Below are 25,328 nucleotides of genomic sequence, written 5' to 3' on the forward strand. Positions count from 1 at the left end.
CCCGCTCTCCCGCAGACGATGCAAAGGAAGCCCTGGGAGGCCAGATTGGCCACCCACACAATTGCCGGCTCTGTGACAGAACTGGTGGGTGCTGCAGGGATCGGGGGCCACTTGGCCCCTGGAAGTTCCAGGATGCCCCGTGCAAGTGCGCGGGGCATCCTGGAAAGAACCCCGAGCCTCCCGGTCTGGGGTCTACTTGTGTGTTGCCACGCATTGCAGCAACACACAAGCAAAAACATGAGGTCAACGGAGCGCTCGCTCTGTTAACCTCGTCTAAGGGGAGGGGTATTTATGGAGGTTTGCTGCCAGGAGCCACGCGGCTCCCATTGCAGCACACGGTCGCCCAAAATCGGGCTAGGCTTCCTTCGTCCACTTTTGGGCGATCGTGAGAATAGCCTCTCTGTGTTCTGTATGGCATAACTGTTGCACAACTACAAGCAATATGTAATGACCAGCTCATCTAGGAATTAATATGTATTTATATGGCCACCTCTCCTCCCAGATATTTGACCAATCTTCTTCTTTTTCTCAATATCACCAGGTGGCATTTGGCCTAGAATTGAATACCCTGCATGATGACCAGACACCTTTTCCACATGCAGTGTCCATGGTCATGAAAGGGACGGCAGAGACACGCAAACCTTTGTTCAAGGTCAGTGCAGGCTCTCCTCAAGTGAATTCTCTCTCTCTCTCTCTCTCTCTCTCTATCCCAAGCTGACATTATTATTTGTCAAACTTACACACGTGGTCTGCAAAATCCAGTAACTGGGCCTCTTTTGTGGTAGTGCTTGCAATTGCCATGGGTTTTGAACCAGGTAGTCAGTAATGGGACTCAGGAATGTTAATTCTCTGTACCAGACTTGGATCTGAAATGGGGGGTGATGGTAGTTGTAGTGGGGGACCCACGTTTGAAAACCCCTAAATTTAAGTATTTGCCCATCCAGAATTGTCTTTTTAGACTTTTAGCAACCTTTTAAAGTGAGATACGCAAGCAGGTCTAGCAATTCCCCCTGGCAAGGGAGTTCTGTAATAGGGGATATCACTAGCTAGCTGTACTTCATAGCATATGGATATACTGACTTCAGTCTTATATGGCTTACTTTTTTTCTTACTAGGATCCTAGTGGTCCACTGATCTTTTAAATTTAGAAAGCAAAAGTACATCTTCAGGATCTCTTAACGAACAAGGCATCTATTTGAAGGGATCGTGATTATCTAGGCTGACTTTAAAAGATAAGAAGTACCTTGCAGAATCACATCCAAATCCATCTAGCCTGGAAATGTTTGCTGGAATCTCCAATAACAGCATTTGCTTAGGTGGTCCATTAGGAATTTGCCATTCGTCCACAGCCTATTTCCTGCCCAACCCTGTCATAGCAGGAAGGCTGGCTGACAGCTTCACCCTCCATTGCAGTGTTTTGGTTTTGGGCTGACTGACTCACAACAATACCCATTTATCTGTTTAGTACATGCCTTGGAACAGAAAATCCGTAAAAGAAATTCAGGAAAGCATGAGGTTTCTGCGTAATTTTGGGAAGGAGTGTATTGAAGAGAGATGCAGAATCATCCAGAACGGAGAAGAGGCACCACTGGATATTCTCACTCAGATATTGAAGAATGCAGGTAAGGGACTGTAGTGACCAGTCTCCCCTCCCTCTAGAGAGTTAACAGGAATTGAACCCCTGTCTTGAGGCTGGTGACCTGCAGGGCTCGACCAATCAGTCCACTATGTGGGTGGGACATGAGAACTGCACGGGGATTCTGGGAACAAGAAAGGAAGTCTGTGCAGAGAGTGCAGACTAGCATGAGGTCGGTGGCGGCAGGATAATCTTTCAGGGGGAGAGATCTGCAGGAAGCTTGATTCTCATCTGGTGAGTTCAAGGGAAGAAGCCAGGGTTTATGGCTTCGGGAATTTAGTGTAAGGAAAAGTTTGTTTAGTCAGACTTCGCATTAGGAATTTATATTTCTTTGTGTGTGTTGTTTTGCATATTCCTAAATATCTGTTCTGTGCAATTGAGTAATTAAGATTTCAACATGTGCTGCCTCAGAACCAGCAAGGCGTATTGAAGCATTCTTGTAACCAAGTTAAGTATTTTTAAGTGTATCTAAAAAGCTAAAAAGCCTCAGATGGAACCAGTCTGTAGTACCTGAATAAAATGTTTTTCTCTGTTCTTTTTTATAAGCCTCAGATGGATGGTCATTAACCCAGCAGGAGGAGGGGTATTTTCTGTGGTGCAGAATGCGTCACAAATAGAGCTTGACCAAATTTATAATTAACTCCACATGCAGGCAAACACATGGCATAAAAAGGTTTTTGTTCTTCTTTATCCTTGCCTGTTAGCAATGGGGAGTATATTTTTGGTATTTGCCCAATACCAGTTACAGAGAGACTCTGGACTAAAGCACTCTAGTCCAACAGTCAGACCTTGGAAAGCATTAGAGTGCTTAGTGGCAGCGAGATTAACCTACCAGAATATTTTATTTTTCTTTCTTTCTGGGTTTTGGCAGCTTCTCTGAGCACACTGCGGAAATGACTCGTCACTGATAGGAGTCATTCCTGAGATAGGTGACTGTGAAGGCTGCTAAGAGCTGGTTAAAACCAGTTCAGCTAGTTGATTCATTAACTGACTTGAGTCAGGAAAGGAAATTTTCCACTATCCACAATCCACTACAGGGACTCCTTGTGGAAGGAAGATTGACCATTTGTCTCTGTCCCTTTATGTACAGCTTTAAGAGGGCAAAGTGCTTTATAGCCCTTATTTAGTCCTAATGATGCTTCACACTGATTCAAAGACAAATTCATCATTAATAACCATATTATTAAGACATCACATTTAACTCACTTATTATAAGAAGCAAAGTAAGAGCAAATGAATATAATCCTAGCTCATAAGCTTCAACTCAGTATTCACAAGTCCTGATTCTCTGTACATAGTGCCAAACTAAATATGTGTACAGTGATTTTATATATTATATTATATTATATTATATTATATTATATTATATTATATTATATTTTTAAAAATTACCTGTAGCCCCTTTGGGGGGCTTCCTAAAGGCCATGGGGGGGAGGTCTGCAAAGGTTCCCTCTCCCTCCGCTGGCCTCTAGGGCCTCGCAGGGATCATCTGAGCATGTGCGGTGGCCATTTTTAAAAATAATTTTTGTTTTAAAAAATGGCCGCTGAAAACAAAATGGCCACCGTGCATGCTCAAATGGCCTCTGCGAGGCCTGGCATGGCCTAGGGCCTCACAGAAGCCATTTGAGCATGTGCAGTGGCCATTTGGTTTTCGGCGGCCATTTTTTTAAAAAAATAATTTTAAAAATGGTGCGCCCCTTCAAGTGGCTGGCACCCAGGGCACATGCCCTGCCTGCCCCACCCTGGATACACCCCTGCTGGTAGCCATTGATAGACCTGTCCTCTATGAATTTGTGTTAGCCCCTTTTACTCGTAAAGCCATCCAAGCTAGTGGCCATCACCACATGCCATGGCAATGAATTCCACAGATGAATTATGCACTTTGTGAAAAAGTATTTTCTTTTGTCAGTCCTAAATTTCCTAGCAACCCATTTCTTGGGATTACCTCTGGTTCTAGAGAGGGAGAAGAATGTTTCCCTGTCCAAGTCCAAGTGGCTTCCACGTGTGCACAGTGGCCATGTGCATGGCACTAGATGAGGGGTGCTGGGGAGTGCGATTCTGCAGCAGGACGCCATGGCTAGCGGTGCAGGAGCAGTTACAGACCTGCTGTCCTCGCTCTTAAAGATGCCCGGACTGTCCTTTCAAATCGTGAGCAAATCATGATTCTAGCTTCTCCTCTCTTTCTGTTCCTTTGGCATTTAGCAAAATTGCTGTATTGTATGTTTAGAATTCCCCAGAATTTTGCCCTCATGTCCCATTGGAAGATATGTCACCTTTGCTGTTTGTTTCTGTCTTTTCAGCACAAGAAGGGGACTATGATGATGAAAATATGCTGGATAACTTCGTCACTTTCTTTGTTGCAGGTTTGTAGATCAGTTACTCTTCATACCCACAATTACTCTGATCTACAGACAGAAACAGACTTCCAGTTTACACTGAGAGTTGCATCTCCATCCACACTGAGATGTTTAACTGGACTCAGTTAACTGGCTGGATTCATATTTTGATATGGATGAAATGCCCATCTCCATCTAGGGTCAATATCTGTTCAGTATGGCTAGACCTGGATTAAAGTTACTTAAATTGCAATTGTTTACCAAGAATTATTGTCCCCACTGAATTCAAGGGGATTTACTTCCAGGGAAGTGTGCACAGGATTGCAGTATTGAACGTGGGTTCCAGTTCTGCTGGAATTCACTAAAGACCCTGAGTGGAGATGGACAAGTAAATGAGAAATAAAGCTTAAATTATAGTAGGGTGAATTAAGGTTAAATTAACTTTTGGAAGAGCAGTTCAGCAATGGTTAGGGAGTATCTAGGCTGATACCCACTTTCAGAATTTCCTTCCTAGAAGTGTTTTTAGTAGTAGCATTTTACACTGAGGCTTTGGGGACGAAAGTACAGAGAGAGAAAATATTAGCAAGTGACTTTAAAAGAATATTTTTTATGCTGGTGTCTTTACTTGCTGCTGCTACTGCCATTTTATCAAAAAAGAAGATGACTCTGAATTTAAGATTTGTTTATTTATCGAATTTTGAAAACCACATGAAACTTCTGTCTCTGGGCAGTTTACACCAACATAAAACAAATTAAAATGAAAACCTTAAAATAATTTAAAACCATAGTCAAATTAGAAAGCTTGGGTGAAAAAATGAGTCTTTAGGAACTTTTAAAAAGTTGATGGGGAGGCTCTTTTTTCAGCAGGGAGCACATTCCAGAGGAATGCACCCAGAGTTTTAAAAGGTTACACCTCTATATACCTGACTCCTTTAAAAAAGGTTATACCTGTATTTACCAAAGAGGATTCTGAATTTAAGATGACCTCCCATTTCTAATAACATCAAAGAACTTGGAAAAAACCTAGTCTTGGATTCAGGTAAATATATTACTACAAATATTTATATCTTGCTTTTCAACTTAAGTGCTCAAAGTGGTTTACATAGAAAAATAAATAAGACGGTTCCCTGTCCCAAAAGGACTTACCATCTAAAGGAAATATAAATATACCTTGCCTTAGTGGGAACTTATAATTATATGAACAGCTGTTATTGGCATCAGCATAATGCAACAAATATCAAGAATTCAGATACTTATATACAGCTTTGGTAAGCCGATAATTTGTGATGCTACCCTGAGTCTTTAGTAGCCATAAAGGTTGTTCACACGACCCACCTGCTTGGAGCCGGGGAGAGCTGATGGGGAGGCAGGCTCCTACCTGCTTCCCCACACACTCTTGCTGGATTCTCTAAGCCCTGCTGCTCACCACGGCACACAAGCTGCGCTGCAGTGAGAGGCAGAGCTGAGAGCCAGAGGAGGACGTCCTCTGGCATCCCACAATACATCCTGCCAGGAGCTCTTGCCACCTGGCTCTGGGGGAGCGGGGTAGTAGAGTGTGCTTGCACCCTTCTACCCCACTATTACCCCAGGTAAAAATCCCAGGCTACCCAGTCTCAAAGCACCAGGATTGGGACCAATCCTTGCGCTTCTCACAACCGGCTCTACCCAGGTAGGGCTGTCCTAGCCTGGGTAGTGCTGGTCATCAGAACGACCTTATAGACTACTACTAGCCACCCAGAGATGTAAGTTTGGGCCGGGTATAAATTTAATAAATAAATAAATTTAATAAATACTGTGGGGAGACATGATAGAGGTCTATAAAATCATGCATGGAGTGGAGAAAGTGGATAGAGAGGAATTCTTCTCCCTCTCACATAATACTAGGACCAGGGATCATCCCATGAAATTGATTGCCGGGAAATTTAGGACCAGCAAATGGAAGTATTTTTTCACACAACATGTAATCAGCTTGTGGAATTCTCTGCCAAAAGATGTGGTGACAGCCAACAACTTGGATGGCTTTAAGCGGGGTTTGGATAACTTCATGGAGGAGAGGTCTATCAACGGCTACTAGTCGGAGGGCTATAGGCCACCTCCAGCCTCAGAGGCAGGATGCCTCTGAGTAGCAGTGGCAGGGGAGTAACAGCAGGAGAGAGGGCATGCCCTCAACTCCTGCCGTAGGCTTCCAGGGGCATTTGGTGGGCCAGTATGTGAAACAAGATGTTGGACTAGATGGGCCTTGGGCCCGATCCAGCAGGGCTGCTCTTATGTTATGTTATGTTCTAAGAAAGAAAAAATAACTTAAAATTAAGACAACTGGAGGCTGAGATGTTTTCATGGACAGGTCCCTGAAAACTGTGGCTAGCCAGGCTGAATTGGGATAGTTGTAAGTAGCCACCAGCAAAATATCTATTTCATTGCTGGCATCAGGAGCAGGATCTAGGCTATGTTGGTCATGACTAAGCACCATTTGAAATAAATGAGACATGATTAACTTAAGTCCCTTAAGCGAATCTTGGCTAACTGAGCAAGAGGTAGCTTCTGAAGTGGGATTCTCTTACCTTTATTTGTTTACCCTTTAGCAGAGGGAGAGCAACTGGCCCTATCCAGCTCTAGCACAGCATCCTTCCAATGGCTCTTGCTGGTGTCTACCTTGTATCTCTCTTTAGTTTGTGAGTCCTTTTGGGACAGGAAACCATCTTATTTATTATTCTATGTAAACTGCTTGGAGAACTGTTGAAAAGCGGTATATACATTTTCATAGTAGTAGTAGTCCTATTACTTTCAATGGCTGACATTCATAGTAAATTACTCCTGAGTGGTCCCACTGAAATTCAGTAGTCTTTTAGAATAACTCCTGAGTAGTACTGTTCCCCAAGTTAGTCTGGATGTCAGACAATGATTCTCATCATGACCAACGTAGGCTGGATCCTACCCACTGTTTGGGAAGAAAATTGTATTTAAGTTTACTAAGTTCAGTTTTGCTTTGGGCGTCTGTTATCAAAGCAACATAAATTTTCTGTCACTACACTGGAAGTATTTTTAGCTTTCTTTTTCAAAATGGTGAAATTTAATCCCAGGTTTTGCTCCTATTCCCCTTCCTGATCTAATTAGATTATCTTCTAAAGGTAAAGTGTGCCGTTGAGTTGGTGTTGACTCCTGGAGACCACCCTGTGGTTGTCTTTGGTAGAATACAGGAAGGGTTTACCATTGCCTCCTCCTTCACAATATGATGCCTTTCAGCATCTGATCTTCCTATATCGCTGCTGCCCGATATAGATCTCTCCCAAAGTCTGAAAAACATACCAGCAGGGATTTGAACCAGCAACCTCTGGCTTGATAATCAAATCATTTCACCACTGCTCCTACAGGTCATGAAACCACTGCCAATCAGTTATCTTTCACCGTAATGGAGCTGGCACGGCAACCTGAGATTGTGATGAAGTAGGTAAACTGGGCCTACATTCTTTTCTTTAGTTTTAGGTGTTTATAACTTTCAATGGGTTGTCCACCTTTCTACAGTTTGTGATTACACGGTTAGTACACACAAATGGTCCTGACCATATTTGGGCACATTCATATGGACAAACATAATATATAAATTGGTCAATAAAGCCTATAGTCAATCATTAGGATTGCAGTGGTACTTTTCCAAGTGGTGGAATCCCAGCACCTGCTATTGACTATTTGGGGCAGCCTGAATCACACACTAGAATGATGCACATGACCCAAGGACATTAGGGCTGCTTGTGTGTACATAGAAGGATTGTGTCAGCTGGCCTAAGGCCCTGTACACACTGATCACAATCCAGCACAGAGAAAAAGCCCATTAATTCCAGTGGCCTTAAGAGTGAAGTTTAGAATCAGGTTTAAACTATTAAGACAGACAGACATAGTTCAGATGATCATCAGCTGGTACATGCGATAAGGTCAAGGACATGCCGAGAGCATTCCCACATGACACCACAGGAGAACATCCCTTAATCCTCCTGTGGATTAACAGGACATCCCTTAATTGTGTGAGGGGGTATTCATCTGAATTGCTCCTCTACACGTGCTCCAAAACCCTGTTTAAATAGGTCTTGAGAGCACATGTTATGGGGCCATTCAGATTAACTGCCTCCCATGCAATTAAGATACGTCCTGAACGCGCATTGAGACGTCCTTGTGATATCAGGGTGAGCACACTCTTGACGCATCCCCGACCTTATCATGTGCGCTGGCTGGCAATTGTCCAAATCAGCCCATAATTTCTAAAGAAAATGTATTCTTTCTACCTATATCTCTGTCCTGTTAGAGTAGCATCCCTGATCATTTTGTCTGTGTAATTTATTCTTTATATTATTTTGCATTTATATTTCGACCTTTCTCCAAAGTGAGAGCGCTATACATGGGGTACCTCCACTTTGTCCTCATAACAATCCTATGAAGTAGGATAGGTGAGTTATGGTGAGCTTAGTCCTAAGAAAGTAAATCCTGATCTTTCCAAGTGTAGAAGTCTACCTGCTAATATAAAATGGTCAGGGGTCGTTTGACTGAACCTTCTCTTGACTCTGCTTCTTAGACTTCAGGCTGAAGTAGATGAAGTTGTCGGTGTGAGGAGGGACATTACCTATGAAGATCTTGGGAAACTCCAGTACTTATCACAGGTACACTTGAAGAATAAGGTGACCGGTAACCCTGAGCTGCTCTGAAGCTTCCTTGCTGTGCTGTAGAGCAATAATTAAGTTCGCATATGAAACCTGAAACATAATGCTTGGTATAATTGTAAGCGAAGAGTGTATCAAAACTCCTTAGCTCTACCGTATTAAAAGGATCATAAGAATGATCTTCTAAGATTCTTGTGCTGAAACCTCATAAGAATTTGTGACTATTTCATGAAATCTTAGCAACCACACTAACCAGATAAGACAACAGACACAGTGAAATGATATGTTTTATTGTTCAGTATGCTGGACATTCTGTCCTACTTTCACGTAGTGATGGAATAAGCAGAATTAGAGTAAATTCTAATTCTGTTTACTCCATCCTTATGTAATAATAGGATGGCTCAGAAAACCACGACTAGCCGCTTTGCCATCATAACTGCAAAATCAGTTAGCGCAGGGGTTCTCAAACTTGGGTCTCCAGATGTTGTTGGACTACAAGTCCCATCATCTCCAGCCACAAAGGCAGAAGGCTGGGGATGATGAGAGTTGTAGTCCAGCATCATCTTGGGTCCCAAGTTTGAGAAGCTTTGCCTTCGTATTACATTGCAGGTCTTTCTTTGGGTTTAGTGCAATAAATGTACCTTTGTTGCATTTCTTGTGCACAGCCCAACATCTTTCTGCCATGTCTTGGTTCTGTTGTCAGATATATTGAGTAGGGATGTGCGAAACGTTTCGGGTACAGAACGATCTGTACCCGAAACAGTGAGTTTTGGGTGATTCGGAGCCGAACCGAATCACCCTGAGAGAAATCCGAATAATTTCGGATCCCAAATGAATCACCCCTGTTTCGGATCCGAATTTTTTTCGGATGTTTTGGAGCTCCATTTTGTGGCCTTCTTCCCCCCCCTCCAGTTTGAGCAATGACGTCTATTTGAATTTCCTGCCTTTTTGCATCCCATTGACTTCAATGCAAAAAGGTCTGATGTGATGTCTGCTCAAATTTTGGGTCCCAGGGGCAAAATAGTGTGGTGGGGTGGTAGTGCCTAAAGGGTGGAGGCTACTACCCCAATTGCAGAGGGATTGGGCAAAGGGCCTCATTTTTGGTGAATTTTTGAAGTTTTACTGTCTTTGGGGCAGATTGGGGGCATAACGTGGGATATGGGCCAAAAGAGTAGGGTGGGGTGGTAGTGCCTAATGTGTGGAGGCTACCACCCCAATTGCAGAGTGATTGGGCAGAAGGTGATTTTTGGTGCATTTCTGAAGTTTACGCGTTTTTAAGGTTTTCCCCCATTAGGTATAATGAAGGGTGTATCACTTCACGTCGGGGGGAAAGGGGTAGCCTAGAGCGGTGTGGGGTTGGTGGTAGTGCCGGGTAGGGGCAAGGAAGCTACCTGAATTTTTTCAAAGGATTTGGGCAGAGGGCTGACTTTTGGTGAATTGTTGAAGTTTACGCGTCTTTAAGGTTTTTCCTCATAAGGTGGTATAATGGAGCTTTCAGCAGCCCCATAAGTGCACTTGAGGGGTGCTGGGGTGGCCCAGAGCGAGTGGTGGTGTAGTTCACATAGGGTGCCAACCACCCCCATGGGTTTCTAACCCATGGGGTACAGGGTTCTGTTGTTTCTGAGGTATTCTGAGTGTGGATTCTATGATAGCAAATGAGATTTTCAATGAGACACCATGGATCCAACCCTCTGCCCAAATCCTTTGAAAAAATTCAGGTACCTTCCTTGTCCCTACCCAGCACTACCACCAACCCCACACCGCTCTAGGCCACCCCTTTCCCCCTGACGTGAAGCGATACACCCTTCATTATACCTAATGGGGGGAAACCTTAAAAATGCGTAAACTTCAGAAATTCACCAAAAATTAGCCCTCTGCCCAATCACTCTGCAATGGGGGTGGTAGCCTCCACCCATTAGGCGCTACCACCCCACCCCACTCTTTTGGCCCAGATCCCACATTATGCCCCCAATCTGCCCCAAAGACACTAAAACTTCAAAAAAATCACCAAAAACCAGCCCTTTGCCCAATCCCTCTGCAATTTGGGTGGTAGCCTCCACCCATTGGGCACTACCACCCCACCCCACTATTTTGCCCCCAGGAACCATTTTTCTAATCCGAATCGATTCGGATTCAGATTAATTCGGATCCGAATCGAATCGCGGTGATTCGGATGGGCCATATTCGGATACAAAACAGAACAGGGGTGTTTCGGTTCAGATCCGAATCGAAACACCGAAAATCTGAATTGCACATCCCTAATACTGAGCCTGTTCTCATGCACAGCAAAACCAGGCTAACAAAGCCAAGCCCGGTCTTGTCTGCACGTGAGAATCAGCAAAATCGCACCTGATTCCAGCGGTGCCTTGGTGGGAAGCGTGTCAAGCCAGCAACCTTCTTAAATGGGGTTAAGAGAGCAAGTGCTCTCTTGACCCCATTTTTTATCACCTCCCAGCCCCGGCCACCTGCAGCTGGGGCTGGGAGACTACAGTGCTACCAGCCAGCATCAGGGTAATCTCCATAATGCACCGTGCACTCGTGCGTTACTTGCTTGATTGCTTGCTTGCTTGCTTGCTTGTTAAATTTATATACCGCCTCTCATTCAAACAATCCCAAGGCGGTTTACAGCAAAATTTAAAATCAAGATTGTAAAAAAGAAACAATTAAAGTATTAAGCTAAAAATATAAAACAAATCTGATTAAAAATTTAAAACAAAAGCATAAAAGCAATACAGAGCACAAAGAGCAGCAGCAGAGACAATCAAATAAAAGCCTGGGCAAAAAGCCAAGATTTTACTCTCTTTCTAAAAGCTGTGATGGAGATCGAGGAGCGAATAGCCACCAGGAGAGCATTCCAGAGTCTGTGGGCAGCAACAGAGAAGGCCCTGTCCCGCATGCATGACAACCGAGCCTCCCTCATTGTCGGCACCCAGAGCAGAGCCCCCTCAGATGACCTCGTCAAGCGGGCAGCAACGCTTGGGAGCAGGCAGTCCCTCAGGTATTCAGGGGGCGGGGCGGGGTGACTCCTCCTGGCACCCTGACCCTCCATACTGCCAGAGAAGGCAGTTGCACATCTGGACACATAATCTCTATGCCCAGACCAACAGAGAGGATAATCTGCGAGGGAAGTAAGTTTATTGAGGCTTTCTCCCCTGCCCCATCAAGCCCTTTCTCACAGTTCATGAGACAGTGCTCATTATTTTCCAAGCATTCCAAGGACAGTGTTTTGAAGTTGGGGGGAATGTAATACCTTTCCCCAGATGACACACATGTTGCTGTTATGGATGTTGTGTGTCCTGGGCACCCACTGCATATTTCCTAGGATGTTTTCAACCTCGGAGATAAAAGATACAACATACTTCTTCCTCTGCAGAGCCACACAATTTAACTTTTATCAACTTCAGGGCCCACCGAAGTTGCTATGCCTTGTGTATCCACTAAGCGAATGGAAGCTATTGGACCGTTGTTGCTGATTCAGGGCTTGTGGGACAACCAGGCAAAGCTAAACATTTATTTATTTATTTATTTAACATATTTGCATGCCGCCCAAAATGCAAGTCTCTGGGTGGTTTACAAGAAAACAATAGAAACAAGTAAAAAGGTTAAAACATTGCAACAATTTAAAGTTTAAAACAACATTAAAACTATTAAAAACCATCAAACTATTAAAACAGTACAGCTAATTAAAAGCCTGGGTGAACAAATGTGTCTTGACTGCCTTTTAAAAAGTTGTAAGAGATGGAGAGGCCCTTATTTCAGCAGGGAGCACATTCCAAAGCCTCGAGGCAGCAATGGAGAAGGCCCCGTCCCCGAGTAGCCACCACATGAGCCGGTGGCAACTGCAGACAAACCTCTCCTGATGATCTCAATGGGTGGTGTGGTTCATAGCAAAGAAGACATTCTCTTAAAATGCAGATACGCCACACTTTATCTGGTCATGGGGAAAAAACCCATGTGGGGAAACTGCTATTTCTTGATGTCATGCCTTGCAGTCAAGAACCCAAGAATTCAGTGAGGCTGAGTAGTCAGGTCTGCAGAATCCTAGAGAGCTTCAAGTGAACAACTTACTCCCACAAAGGGCAGAGCTGCAATGAGGCCTTAAGGGCAGCCTTGTAGCCTGGAGCCAAGCATTTCTTCTCCTCTCCATCAAGTCCCCCTTGACCTGTTCCTGGTGCTAGAAAGCAGGCTTGGAGAGTGCAAGATACTTGGCGTGGAAAAGACCTTTTGGTTGGGGGTTCAGGCTCCGGATCAACAACTACTGGCTCCAAGGTTTCTGGTTCTGGGGTCTCCCAACTGTGACAGATGCAGGCTCCAGCCTGGCTTCAGGACCTGGGGGGCTGGGACTAAATCAGGGTCTGACTCTTCTGGCTCTGTCGCTCACTGTTCCTCAAGATTGGAAGATGCTTCTTCAGCAGCAGCCATGTGAGATTAGTTCACTGCTGGGGCACCCCGTAAATTCATGATAAGCTAGCCCTTTTTAGGAAGGTGTCCCAGATTTAAAATCCATCCTTCCTTCCTGCCCCATCATGTTAAAGAAAGAAATGGTGTGTTAAAATCCACCTTCATTGTTTCAGGTGCTCAAAGAAGTATTGCGATTATATCCACCAGTTTCAGGCACTATCCGTTGGACAGCAAAGGAAAATGTCATTGAAGGAGTCAAAATTCCAGCAAACACCACCCTGATTGTGAGTCCTTTTAGTGGATTGCCATATATGTTTCTCTCAAAACATTTTGCCACAGTGGAACTAATATATGATGCAATAGGTGTGTTCCACGCAGCAAGAGCTTGTGCAGAACTAACTGGGGAAAGAAATCAGGATTTCATGAGAACAATGTGGTTAAATATGCATTTGCCTCTTGCTGCAAACGTCCAGTGTGTTTGATTCTTACTTCACATAGTCCAGTGCTCTTCAGTCTTCACTGACTGAAGAAAAGAGGCATCTTTTAAAAAGTGGTTATTCTCTTTATTTAGCAGGAGTACAGCAACTGGAAGCCACTTAATGGCTCAGTGGAGAAGTAATTTGCCTAGGGAGCAAGAGGTTGACGGTTCGAATCCCCGCTGGTATGTTTCCCAGACTATGGGAAACACCTATATTGGGCAGCAGTGATATAGGAAGATGCTGAAAGGCATCATCTCATACTGCGCGGGAGATTAGTGATGTGCATGGAACCGCGGAGGCACGGTTTGACGCCGGCGGGGGTCTCCCTTTAAGGGGGGGGTTGCACTTAACCCTCCCACCGCTTTTCCCCCGCCGGCACTCCGTTTTTAAAAAAGGTTTTTAAAACCTTTAAAAGGTATTTCCAGGCAACAACGGGAGCAGGGGTGGCAGGGAGGAACGCTGCCACCCCAAAAACATTTTTTTTTAATGGAGCGCCGGTGGGGGAAAAGCGGCAGGAGGGGTACGTGCAGCCCCCCCCCATTAAAGGGAGACCACCCGTCAGCGTCGAACTTCAAACTGGCACCTGCACGGACCGGTAAACAGGCCTCTTGCATGGCCTTCGGACCGGTTCGTGCACATCCCTACGGGAGATGGCAATGGTAAGCCCCTCCTGTATTCTGCCAAAGACAACCACAGGGCTCTGTGGTCGCCAAGGAGTCAACACCGACTCGATGGCACAACTTTAGCTTTACAGCAAAGGTAAAGGCCTTATCTATCACCAGTGGCTGTTGCTGGTGTCTGTCTTACATTTCTTTTTTTAGATCGTGAGCCCTTTGGAAACAGGGAGCCATTTAAAAATAAATAAATTATTTATATCTATGTAAACCACTTTGGGAACTTTCGTTGAAAACCAATACAAGATATAAATATTCTTCATGTTCCTGTTCGTTGTAAGACCCGGGGGGGGACCAGTGGTGGCCTCCATCAACCCTGAGTGCAGCTCCTTGACTAGTTATTTATTGAGCCTCATGAAGCTTTGGCCAAAACTAAATATTTTGCGCATTCCCCTGGCACCTCACAATGCTGTGCATTGCCCAGGGCCAGGGAGTTCTTTTAAGGACAAAAGAACACTTTCAGGCCACTACACCATCTTAGAAGCTATGCACAGAGTACTAAGAAGTGTAGCCCTCTGCAGTGCTTTCTTCCTGGAGCTCTTAAGAGAGGGCTCTGTCTCTCTTAAAGTGCCCCCCCAGCACTGAAAAAGCACAATATTCTGCCAAGGTCAGTTCAATGGGAAATGGCTCTCAGATTGAAGATGGCTCTCACATTTTCTGCCAAAGTGGCCCCCGTTTAAAAAATAGTGATAGTCACTAACGACAATGTACATGCCTCTCTTCCCTTTGCAGTTCAACACATACCTCATGGGGCGCATGGAAAGGTTTTTCAAGGATCCACTGACCTTTGATCCTGACCGATTTAGCAAAGACCAACCAAGGTGAGTGAAAATTATCCATCTTCATTAAGAAACTTGTCTTTAAAGTTTATTTTGTTTCAACAAAATCAATATTTTATGGTAAATGTCAGACATTTGATGAATGTTTACAAAATGTTCAGAGCCCCAATAGAAAACGTCAGAAACGTTTGTACCATGAGCAACATGGGGTCCATAAATGTCAGTTCGGCTTACTAGTCAGGAAATGATCTGTCGTCACCACTGACTCCTCCCATCCCCAACTCTTGTATAGTATCCCCCTCCCTTGCATAAGTATAGAGAACCTATGCAAGGGAGGGGCATTTCCCCTTGTGTTAGGCATTTAGAGAAAGTGCAGCAAGTGACTTACTGTTATTACCTCCTTTAAAAAAAAAAAACAGCCCTAGAAAGGGAAGAAAAACCAGCAATTCTTTTTGGAGTTTGAGTGCATCGACCTTTAGCACCAACTATCTGAATGACCACTAGGGGCATTGGGAGTAGAGATAGTGAGTAAGGGTCTCCTTAGCTGTTCTACCTGTCTCCACTCTATGACCCCTGATATGACTCTTCAGGTATTTCCTGTGATGAGTCAGAATCCCTTTCTTTCCTCTTAGGGAGCAGATGGAAACATCTTCCTCTCTCCCTACCTATTCATTATGTAGCTCTTTAGATTAGGATTAGGTCTTTCCTATCGAAAGTATACTTCACCAATAACTGGGGGATAAAAATTACAACCTCCAACAATTCTTTCAAGGAAGAGTGACTTCTCTCCCTTTCTGTTGGGTATTTGTGGGAGGCAGCAGCAACAAAAAAGCACTGTTGGGACTTTCTGCAAACGTCCTCCTCATGAAGTGAGTGGCATTTCTCCCATGTGCTAGGTTCCATGTGCAGGAAGGAGAAGGAAAGAGCACTCTTCCTTCCCTATCCCCACGTTTTCCATAGACTAAAGGATTAGTTGTAGTCCAATTGTCAGGAAGCAGAGACATGGGCAGTGGTCACTAGCCCTAGTGGCACAAGTCCAAAGCTGGGAATGGGAGTGCCACAAGAGCACCAGGGATCAAGCCAGGTAGCTATTCAGGAGCTGGAGGGTCTAGGCAGGACCCAGGACCCAAGAACAAGCTCAGGATTGATGATGATGAAGATGATGCTCAGGATCGATGATGATGATGATGATGATGATGATGATGATGATGATTAATTAATCAACAACTTTGTTAGTCACTCCATAACAAATGGTTCAAGCCAAGTAAGTAGTCAATAGTCACTGAGAATCAAGCTGGAAATCAGGAGTCCAAAACAAACCAAGGGCCAAACCAAGTAGATAGGCAAAGAAAACCACATCAGAACAAGGGGATACTGAGGTAAGGGTAGTTAGACAGGAAGCCTCTTATACTTTTCCTGTTTGCAGGGAAGCCAATAATAGGTCCTCTCAGGGTGGAGCCAACATAAAGCTTGGAATCTCAAAAGCTGCTGCAGTGTAGCAAGTCACTACAAGGGGCAGTGTGGCGCAGAGCCCTTGCCACAGGGAACATGGCCACCAATGTAGCATGTACTGGCTTTTTCAGGAAGTAACAGCAGCACCTCTACAGAAAGACTTAAAGGAAGAGACAGAGATAGGGTTTCTCTTCCACAAGCAGAGCTTCTTCTGGAAGCCCAGGTGCACCTGCCAGTGGGGGAAGCAGCATTCTCTGTATTGTTTAAATGTGGTTTAACAGTTAGTGACAGGAATGAGGAGGGCATTTGGTCATTTATTGTAAGCTTCTAATCGGCTTTAAGATTTATTGCTAAATGTCCAGTTGTTCTGACATTTCCCTCTGGTTTTCGTGATATCTTAAAAATTTCCAGTAAATGTTAATATTGACCAAATTCTAATACTTATTAGTGGCCTGAATCATTCCTGTGCCTTAACAGTTTGATCTGTAGAAAGGCAGGTAGAGCTTTTCACAGCACAGAGATAAGTGTTAGAGTCCATTAGACCGGCAGCCAAAGTATAAAGAGAAAGAGAAACCTGAAAATAGTCTGTTGTCCAAAAGCCAGAAATTCCACTGATGGAACAAATTTGAAGCGAAATGCAAAGGGAAAGCTGAGAAACAGTCCATAGGTCAAAGCCAGAACAAAACACTTCCCCCCCTCACAAAACCAGGTTACAAATGGAGCAAATATTTCATGATGCGAGTGGCGCAGCGGTTGAGAAGGAACTGAGGAGAAGGGGGTCTCCTGCCGAAAATAACAGCCGCACAACAATTCAGCAGAGCTGAAGAGTGCCACATGGAGCTATGGAATTCTTGGGTGGGTGGGTGTTACTGCACAGGCACAGAACCCATTTTGTGAGGGAACATGGATCACCTCAAAGATTAATGCTTATATCAAGAAGGTTAGAGAGCCTATACAGAATCCAGGAAGATTCATCTCCCTTCCTCTTTAAACATCCACCACCAAATTCATTGGTGGTTGATTGTGCCATTAGTAACAAATTGGGCAAGACATACTCAGCCCCAGTGGATAAGGAAGACAGAAAGTTAGATGTCATGGGATATAGATTTTATTCAACTTCTTGTTTATCAATCATGATAGCCAGCTACAAGGATTGCATGGCTAAGTACCACTACCCTGTCTGGGACAGTTTGAAGAACGATCTCAAAGATGTGCCAGGAGAGTTTCGTGAAAAATTCAAGATACCCCTCAACAAATCTGCTGACATTATGAGGCAGCACCTAAGTATAGCCAAGCACCTGATAGAGACAGAGTCTTGTGCCATCACAGATGCTGTGTCCCTAAGGAAACACGCTTGGCTTAGATCGACTTCCCTTCTATCTGGCATGAAGGAGAAGACTGAAAACCTACCATTTGAGGGAGATGGTCTCTTCTGCGCTCAGACTGACAAAACAATGGAGAAGATGAAAAGGCCCTACTACACAGCTAGGACTTTCAGCTTCAATCCATTGCAACAAGCCTACTCACATAAGTTCAAAACTTATAGTCAAAGTTTCCAATACCAACAGTCTGACAGGAGAGACTATAAGAATGTAAAAAAGATGTATAACCAAAGACAAAGACAGCAACAAAGATCCAAGACACAAGATCTATCAAAGCAGACTCTGACACTTTAACAGAGGGAGTATCTTGAGTATTCTCCCCTTCTCCCATCCATTTTGCACCCATTTACCATGTTTGGCGTCTCATAACTTTGGGTGCATGGGTGTTGAGCATTATAACAACAGGATATGCCATAGAATTTACCAACCTCCCTATTTCTTCAGGAATAAAATTCACTCACTCACTCAACTCCTACCTTGGAAGAAGTTCTTTATTTACTACAAAAAGGAGCAATAGAACTGGTTCCTCCAAAGGAACAAGGGAAAGGCTTCTACTCAAGATATTTCCAAATTCCCAAACAAGACGGAGGCCTCCTTCCTATCATGGATTTACGCCACTTGAACAAATATGTGAAAGTGAACAGATTCCACATGATAGCCTTACAAGGCATCCTCTACTAGCAAGGGAAGAATGGTTTGTGACACTAGACCTAAAGGATGCCTACTTCCATGTAGGGATAAGGCCCAAACACAGGAAGTACTTGAGATTCACTCTTGGATCAAGAATCTTCCAGTACACAGTTCTACCCTCCAGCCTTTAAACAGCACCCCATGTCTTTATGAAGTGCATAAGCACAGTAATAACACACCTAAGGACACAGGGCCTATTCATATTTCTAGACGTCTGGCTAGTGACTTCAGAATCCAAAGATACTCTGATTTCCTATGTTCAGTACATCGTAGACCTGGGAATGAAAGTGAACTGGAAAAAATCAGACCTACAACTACAAAAATGAATACAGTAAACTTGAAAACAAAAAGAGTTTACCTCCCAGAGGACAGAAAGGAACAGATCATACAACTGATCTCAACAACACTCAATCTGAGACAAAGTGTGTGCACCATGCAAAGAATGTGAGGTCTGATGGCCTCTTGCACAGCCACTGTAACTTACAAAAGGCTCAGGATGCACTGGCTCCAAAGCTGGTTTCTGTTGTTATTCAGACCGAATTTAGACCACCAGGCTATGTGGCTGACTCTTCCACCATCTGTCATAAAGTGTCTGCAGTGGTGGATTCTCTCTTTGGGTGGTGCCCTTTGATCTTCCAACCCCATAAATGACAACTGATGCCTCCCTAAATGAGGCGCCCACTGTGCAGGGTTTCATGCTCAAGGGAAATGGACACTGCAACAGTAATCCCTACACAGAAACTTTCTGGAATTGCTAGCAGTCTTACACGCCCTGAAAGCATTTCTACCTTTTTTAGGTACCTACCTAAAAAAACCAGGTGGGACCAGGTTCTGCTGGACAACACAACAGCGATTGTATATTTCAATCGCCAAGGAGGGACAGTCTCTTGATCCCTCTGCAGCCTGGCACTACAGTTGTAGGAGTGGAGCATACACCATGGTGTGCATCCAGTAGTCTTACTATGGTGTGCAAAGGAGTGGACAACACCTTAGCAGATGCCCTTAGCAGAGATCTGAACTTCTCCCAACAAGTGGGAGATGAACCTAGGGATTTTTTGCAACATCTTTCAAAGCTGGGGAACTCTACTAATAGACCTATTTGCTACCCACGGCAACAAAATGCAACCTCTCCTGCTCAAGGGCAAGCCTGGGGAAAGACTCAGTGGGATATGCCTTCCAGATGCCATGGAAGAAGGACCTGTATTATCTGTTTCCTCCTTTCCCCCTGCTCTTGAAAACTGTGAACAAAATCTTACAGGAGAGACCATCTGTGCATTCTACTCACCCCTTAGTGGGCCAGACAGCCATGGTGTCCTATGCTGCTGTGTCTGTCACAGGGTCAACATTTTCGTCTCCCACATCACCAAAATCTCTTCTCGCAGGGATCAGGCTACATCTTGCACCACAACCTTGAGGTATTGAACCTGGAGGCCAAACCTCTGGATGGCATTCTTCTAAATGAAAGACAAGAGTCAACTAGAAGAAACTATAAATGCAAATGGAAGAGGTCCACACATGATACCACTAAAGGTTTTAATCTTTACAAGGCCTCACTATATCAAGTCCTCTTATACCTAACGAGACTAAAGAACCCAGGACTCTCCGGTGCCTGCATCAAAGTTGATATGGCCGTACTCTCAACAAAATATCCTGGGTGGGACACACATACTGTATTCTACCACCCTGACTCAAAAATATTCCTTAAGAGGATCAGTAAACTCTTTCCACCAGTCTTGAACTCTTTCCACCCATTGAACCATGGAGTCTGTTGTTAGTCCTCTCCACTATTATGGAGGTGAACTACTAGCCTCCTCCTCCCTCAATATCTTTAAAGTCTGTGTTCTTGGTTGCCATTACATTGGCATGGAGAGTCAGTGAACTAACAGCTCTAAGAGCTGACTCCCCTTACACCAATTTTTTTCAAGACAAAGTTGTTCTAAGGATGTATCCATCTTTCAGATGGAACCCAAAATAGTCTATGAATTCCATCTAAACCAAGACATAGCCCTACCCTCTTTCTTCATGAACCCATCTACTCCTCTGGAGAAGTCCATGCACTCCTTGACATTAGGAGGACTCTTCTTTATTATATTGACAGAACAAAGCCATCCAGAAAGTCCAATAAACTATTCTTGTCCTATAGGGAAGAGAATAAGGGTTTGCCTATCTCAAGACAGAGACTTTCGCACTGGCTCATGGAGCCGATCTTCATGGTGCCAAGCCTTCTTCCAGAGTCAAGGCACATTCATCTAGAGCTATGGCCACACCAGCATTCCACTTGTTGGACATAAGCGTGACAGACGTTTGTAAAACAGCTACGTGGTCCTCAGATCTTCTCTTTATGAAACATTATGCTGTAGACATCTGTTCAGTGACAGAGGCCAACTTTATTTTTATTTAACATATTTTATACCGCCCAAAACTTGCGTCTCTGGGCAGTTAAGCACCACCCAACTTTGGCTGGGCGGTTCTTAGAAAGGTGCTCTAGCTTTATCTACCATCCAAGTGAGCTCACTAATCACACATCTTGTGAGGGAATATGGATCACCTCAAATAGGTTGCTTACAGGTGATCTTTCTGGTGATCTATGTTCACTCACAACACCCGCCCGGCCATCTCCACTACTAGGATACTTCCACAGTAATAATGACTTGCCGGACTTCACCCATCCGCATTCTTCACTCATTGCACTGGCTGATCAGGAACTAAGGAGAAGGCACTCTCCCACCAAAAATAACGGTCGCACCACACATGCGATTTGGCGGAGCTGAAGAGCACCTTATGGAGCTAAGGAATTCTTCTGCGGTGGTTACTGTGCAGGCACAGGCCCATTTTGTGAATGAACATAGATCACCTGTTTCAGGTAAGCAACCTGTTTTTACTTCCTAATGACTAATTAAGTTGCTGTTAAAAGATACAGTAGAAAATGTTGACAGTCCTAACACATATGTAGAACATAGATTATACTCAGCTCCTGGAGAAATGGAAACATAAATACTGTTGTTCCCATAGTACAGAAAGGGAAAATGGAGCATAACTTTGGAGACGAGATGTGTTCTGTAAAACACAATTCCTAAGCAGCTGAAGTGCTTCTAATTTGGACAAAACTATCCTAAGTGATTGATGTCTTCCTTTACCTTTATTTCTTTTTCTTTTTAGGCCCTCCTTTTCTTATTTCCCATTTTCCCTGGGACCTCGTTCCTGTATTGGGCAGATTTTTGCACAGGTAAGGCTGACACTGCTAGGTTGGCAGGTCTCCCTCAGAGGTGGTGCTTTCTCTTAAACACCAAAGTCATCAAGAGAAGTTCCAGCTTGCTGCCTTCCCACTTCATTGCTCTCATGGTCTCTTTTGCTTGAATTGCCCTCACCCTCTCCTGCCCACTGTGGGGAAACACTAAAGTCCTGCTTGCTGCAGCCGGCAAAAGATTAACAGAACAATCAATAAAATTCAACTAGACATCAACTAAAAACTTGAGCTAAGAAGCTTGGCTGAAGAGATGTGTCTTCAGTTGTTTCCTAAAAGCCATCAGGGATGGAGCAGCTCTAATCTCAGCAGGAAGTGTGTTCCACAGCCCTGGGGCAACTACAGACAAGCTGGTGGCACCCTCAGACAAACCTCCCCTGAAGTTCTTAATAGGCAGCAGTGTTCATAATGAAGAAGTTGTTCTCTTAAATACCTTGGCCCCAATCTGTTAAAGGTTTTATAGGTAATTAGCTTAACCCATGCAGATCATCTGTGTTAACCCATGCAGATCACCTCACCTCTGCTGTGACATGTGTTTTAATAATTTTTTAAAAAAAACTTTCAAAGGGAGATAGGGGTTCGGCACATGACAGAGTGTCTTCTTTGTCAGTTTTGCCCCTCCCTGGCATCACCCCCCTATTCTTATCCTACGTATTTCTTTCCCCACTCTCCACTCTGCCTCTAAAGTGCCCGGCACAAGTCATAATCACACTCAGCCGCCCCGCACAGTGTGGACCAAAGGTGACCACACCACTCAGGACAGACTAAAGAGGTTTGGGGGACCCCAGAGGGTGTGCAGGCCCTGGACCTCAGCCCCAAAGTCCAGGGGTAAGAGCACCACTGATGATGGGAGCTGTCGTTCAACAACATGTAAGGTATTCCCCTCACTGGATGGAGCTGCTCTGGGAAGAGCAGAAGGTTCCCAATTCCCTCCCTGGCAGCATCTCCCAGATAGGGCTAAGAGAGATTCCTGCCTGCAACCTTGGAGAAGCCGCTGCCAGTCTGTGTAGACAATACTGAGCTAGATAGACCAATGGTCTGACCCAGTATATGGCAGCTTCCTATGTTCCTATTTAACAACTGGGGGCCCAAATTTGAGAATAAAAAGAAATCTGAATTATGGTTTTTTCAGCTCTTCTGATTTCTATGCATCTACTAGGATTTTTTTTTTAACTGACTCCATTTTAACCCCTTTGCTACATAAAAAATATCAATTATGTGTTTTTTATACAGAACTGTTGCTCTCCTTCTTCCTATGGCTAAATGTCGACACCCATGTCTTTTTCTCTTTTTTTAACAGATGGAGGCAAAAGTGGTGATGGCCAAATTCCTGCAGAGGTTTGAATTCCAGGTGGTTCCACCACAGAGTTTTAAAATTTCGGAATCAGGGACACTGAGGCCAGCAGATGGTGTCGTGTGCAGACTGAGACCCCGCCACCAGCCTGGCCGTGGAGATTAAATGAAACCTTGACTGTAGGATGTTGTCCACTGCATGTTAGAGTTTCTAATGGAGAATGCTCAAAGTGCATTTCATAGACTAAATAGTGCTGGAAAGGCTGTTTGTGGCATTTGAACCAGAATCAATAATTATTTTATAAAATAATTTAAGTATGATATAATTAGATGCCAAGATAACATAACTGAGAAAGTTTGACCGAACTGAAAGGGCTCAGCAAAATAGACCACAATGATTAAACAGAATGACTTTTTCCCCAAAGACTCTATTTTTGAAGCAGAAACATTTTTGTTAAAGATGTTTTATAATGATCAGGAAAATACTGAAGTCAGTTACGAGTTAGGTTCATCCTACTAAACCTGCACCTCAATATGTTAAGAGGCATCCTTCCGCCCAGAAGTGCTGCTTTTCCCCACAGAAGCAGCCTCAGTGTCCTGATCCTAATGGAGACCAGACAGCACACAGTGCAAGAGAGGCTAACTCTTTCTCCTTGCACAGTTGTCCCATTGAACCCCTCTCCACACACCAGTGGCTCTTTGCTTCAGAGGGCAATTTTCAATCAGAAAACAGTACAAGCTGAAAAGGTTCACCTCCCCACTCATAGCATGCTCCAGTCCTGATCAGGATCGGGCTGCTGTGGCTGTGAAGGAGATGGTCATGAGACCAGACCATATCTGGCAGTATTATCTCTCCAAAAGAGTCGGGAATATTATGATCCTTATGGACACCTGATCCTTATGGACCAGAGCACCTGTGGGTGAGAGGGAGGGACCGACAGACATGGGGTAACCTTAGGAGATCTTTTTGGAGCATTTGGGTTTCTGGAGAAAAGCATTTATCAAGTGTTTTAGACAGGAAGGTCAGAGAAGTGACAGAGACTAGAGCCCTGTCCAGACGTTAGTGAGTGCAGCAGCTGTAAAAGTAGGGAGGGAGTCCTACCCTGCCACTTGGGTGCTCTTGGTTACAGTGCCGATTGTCTGAAGGGGGAAGCACCATAACCATGATGGCCTGCACTTCCATGAGCTGTAACCTAGAGGACCCAAAGCGCTGGCCATTATAGTTACGGCGCTTCCTCCTCCAGACAAGTGAGGCACCATAACCAAGAGCACCTGGTAGGAGGGGGATGAGTGACAGTGCCAGGGCAGGACTTCCTTCCTGCTTTCACAGCTGTAACCGTGAGCACTGCTGCACTCACTAACGTCTGAATAGAGCTTAGGGGATAGGAAGAGGGTGGTAGCTTTCTGCTATCAATCAGCTTTAAGGTCAGCACTTGAAGACTGAGGCCTGAAGCTGCAGACAGGCCTAGGGTCTGCTTCATTATCCATCTTGTGGAATAATAAATGTTTTATGAGACTCTTTTTAAAAACTGGTTTGCTTTCACCCTCATGAACAACAAACTTATCTGAGGCAATTAAGGTACAGTGTTTGTGTGTGGGATATTAATAAACCCAAATAATTTGTTCAAATTGACGTATCAATTTATTATTATTTATAATCTATTATATTAATTCTCCTGGGTGTGCCTTGGAATGTGCGTCCCAGAGCCCTGCTGATTGGCTGGGCGGCGGACGGGCCTGATTGGCTGAGGCGCACCCAAGAGGATCGGTCGCCGCGGCGGCAGCAGGCCTGGCCGCGGAGGCCAGAGGCAGCAGCGGGCCCAGCCCGGCAGCGGAGGCAAGGCCCGTGGGGGGTGGAGTGGGGGGGCAGAAGTGGTGGTGGGGAGGAAAGGCGGCTGGGTCTGGAAGTGGAGACTGGGGCAGAAGGTGGGCGGGGGAAGAGGTAACTGCCGCCCCCAACGAGTGCACAGATGCTCTGTGCAGGGTCAGCTAGTTATTATTATTTATTAAACTTTTATACCGCCCAAACTTTCGTCTCTGTGCGGTTAACATAAAAACAATTAAAACACATATAAAAGTTAAAACAATGCAACAATTTAAAAAGAGCCATAAAATTTACCAATTTATTGTTGCTGCCCCGAGGCTTTGGAATGTTTTTGCCGCCACTGCTAGTCCCACTCACCAAGAGGCTTGCATGCCAGTAAGAAGAAGGATTTCTTTCCTCGCTCCATCAAGGAACGAGGCTGTTCTGCTTCTTACTGGCATGTGAACCAGATGTTGACTAGGACTGGCAGCAGCTGCAAGACCAGGGCC

General features: G+C 44.5%; 1 protein-coding gene across 2 annotated transcripts in view; it reads left to right on the forward strand.

Annotated features, from left to right (window-relative positions):
• The window catches only part of LOC128336795 (cholesterol 24-hydroxylase-like), a 40,200-nt gene extending 15,556 nt beyond the window's left edge, over window positions 1-24,644 (forward strand). For both annotated transcript variants that reach the window (XM_053276964.1, XM_053276972.1), the window contains 9 exons: window positions 542-652; window positions 1,466-1,622; window positions 3,937-3,999; window positions 7,344-7,416; window positions 8,537-8,621; window positions 13,196-13,306; window positions 14,908-14,996; window positions 21,638-21,704; window positions 23,023-24,644. In XM_053276964.1, the coding sequence (XP_053132939.1) occupies window positions 542-652; window positions 1,466-1,622; window positions 3,937-3,999; window positions 7,344-7,416; window positions 8,537-8,621; window positions 13,196-13,306; window positions 14,908-14,996; window positions 21,638-21,704; window positions 23,023-23,181 (915 nt within the window). In that variant the 3' untranslated portion in view covers window positions 23,182-24,644. The remainder of the gene's footprint in view (window positions 1-541; window positions 653-1,465; window positions 1,623-3,936; window positions 4,000-7,343; window positions 7,417-8,536; window positions 8,622-13,195; window positions 13,307-14,907; window positions 14,997-21,637; window positions 21,705-23,022) is intronic.
• Window positions 24,645-25,328: the final 684 nt, after the last annotated feature.

Source organism: Hemicordylus capensis, chromosome 1, assembly GCF_027244095.1.
Source record: "Hemicordylus capensis ecotype Gifberg chromosome 1, rHemCap1.1.pri, whole genome shotgun sequence".
NCBI lineage: Eukaryota > Metazoa > Chordata > Lepidosauria > Squamata > Cordylidae > Hemicordylus > Hemicordylus capensis.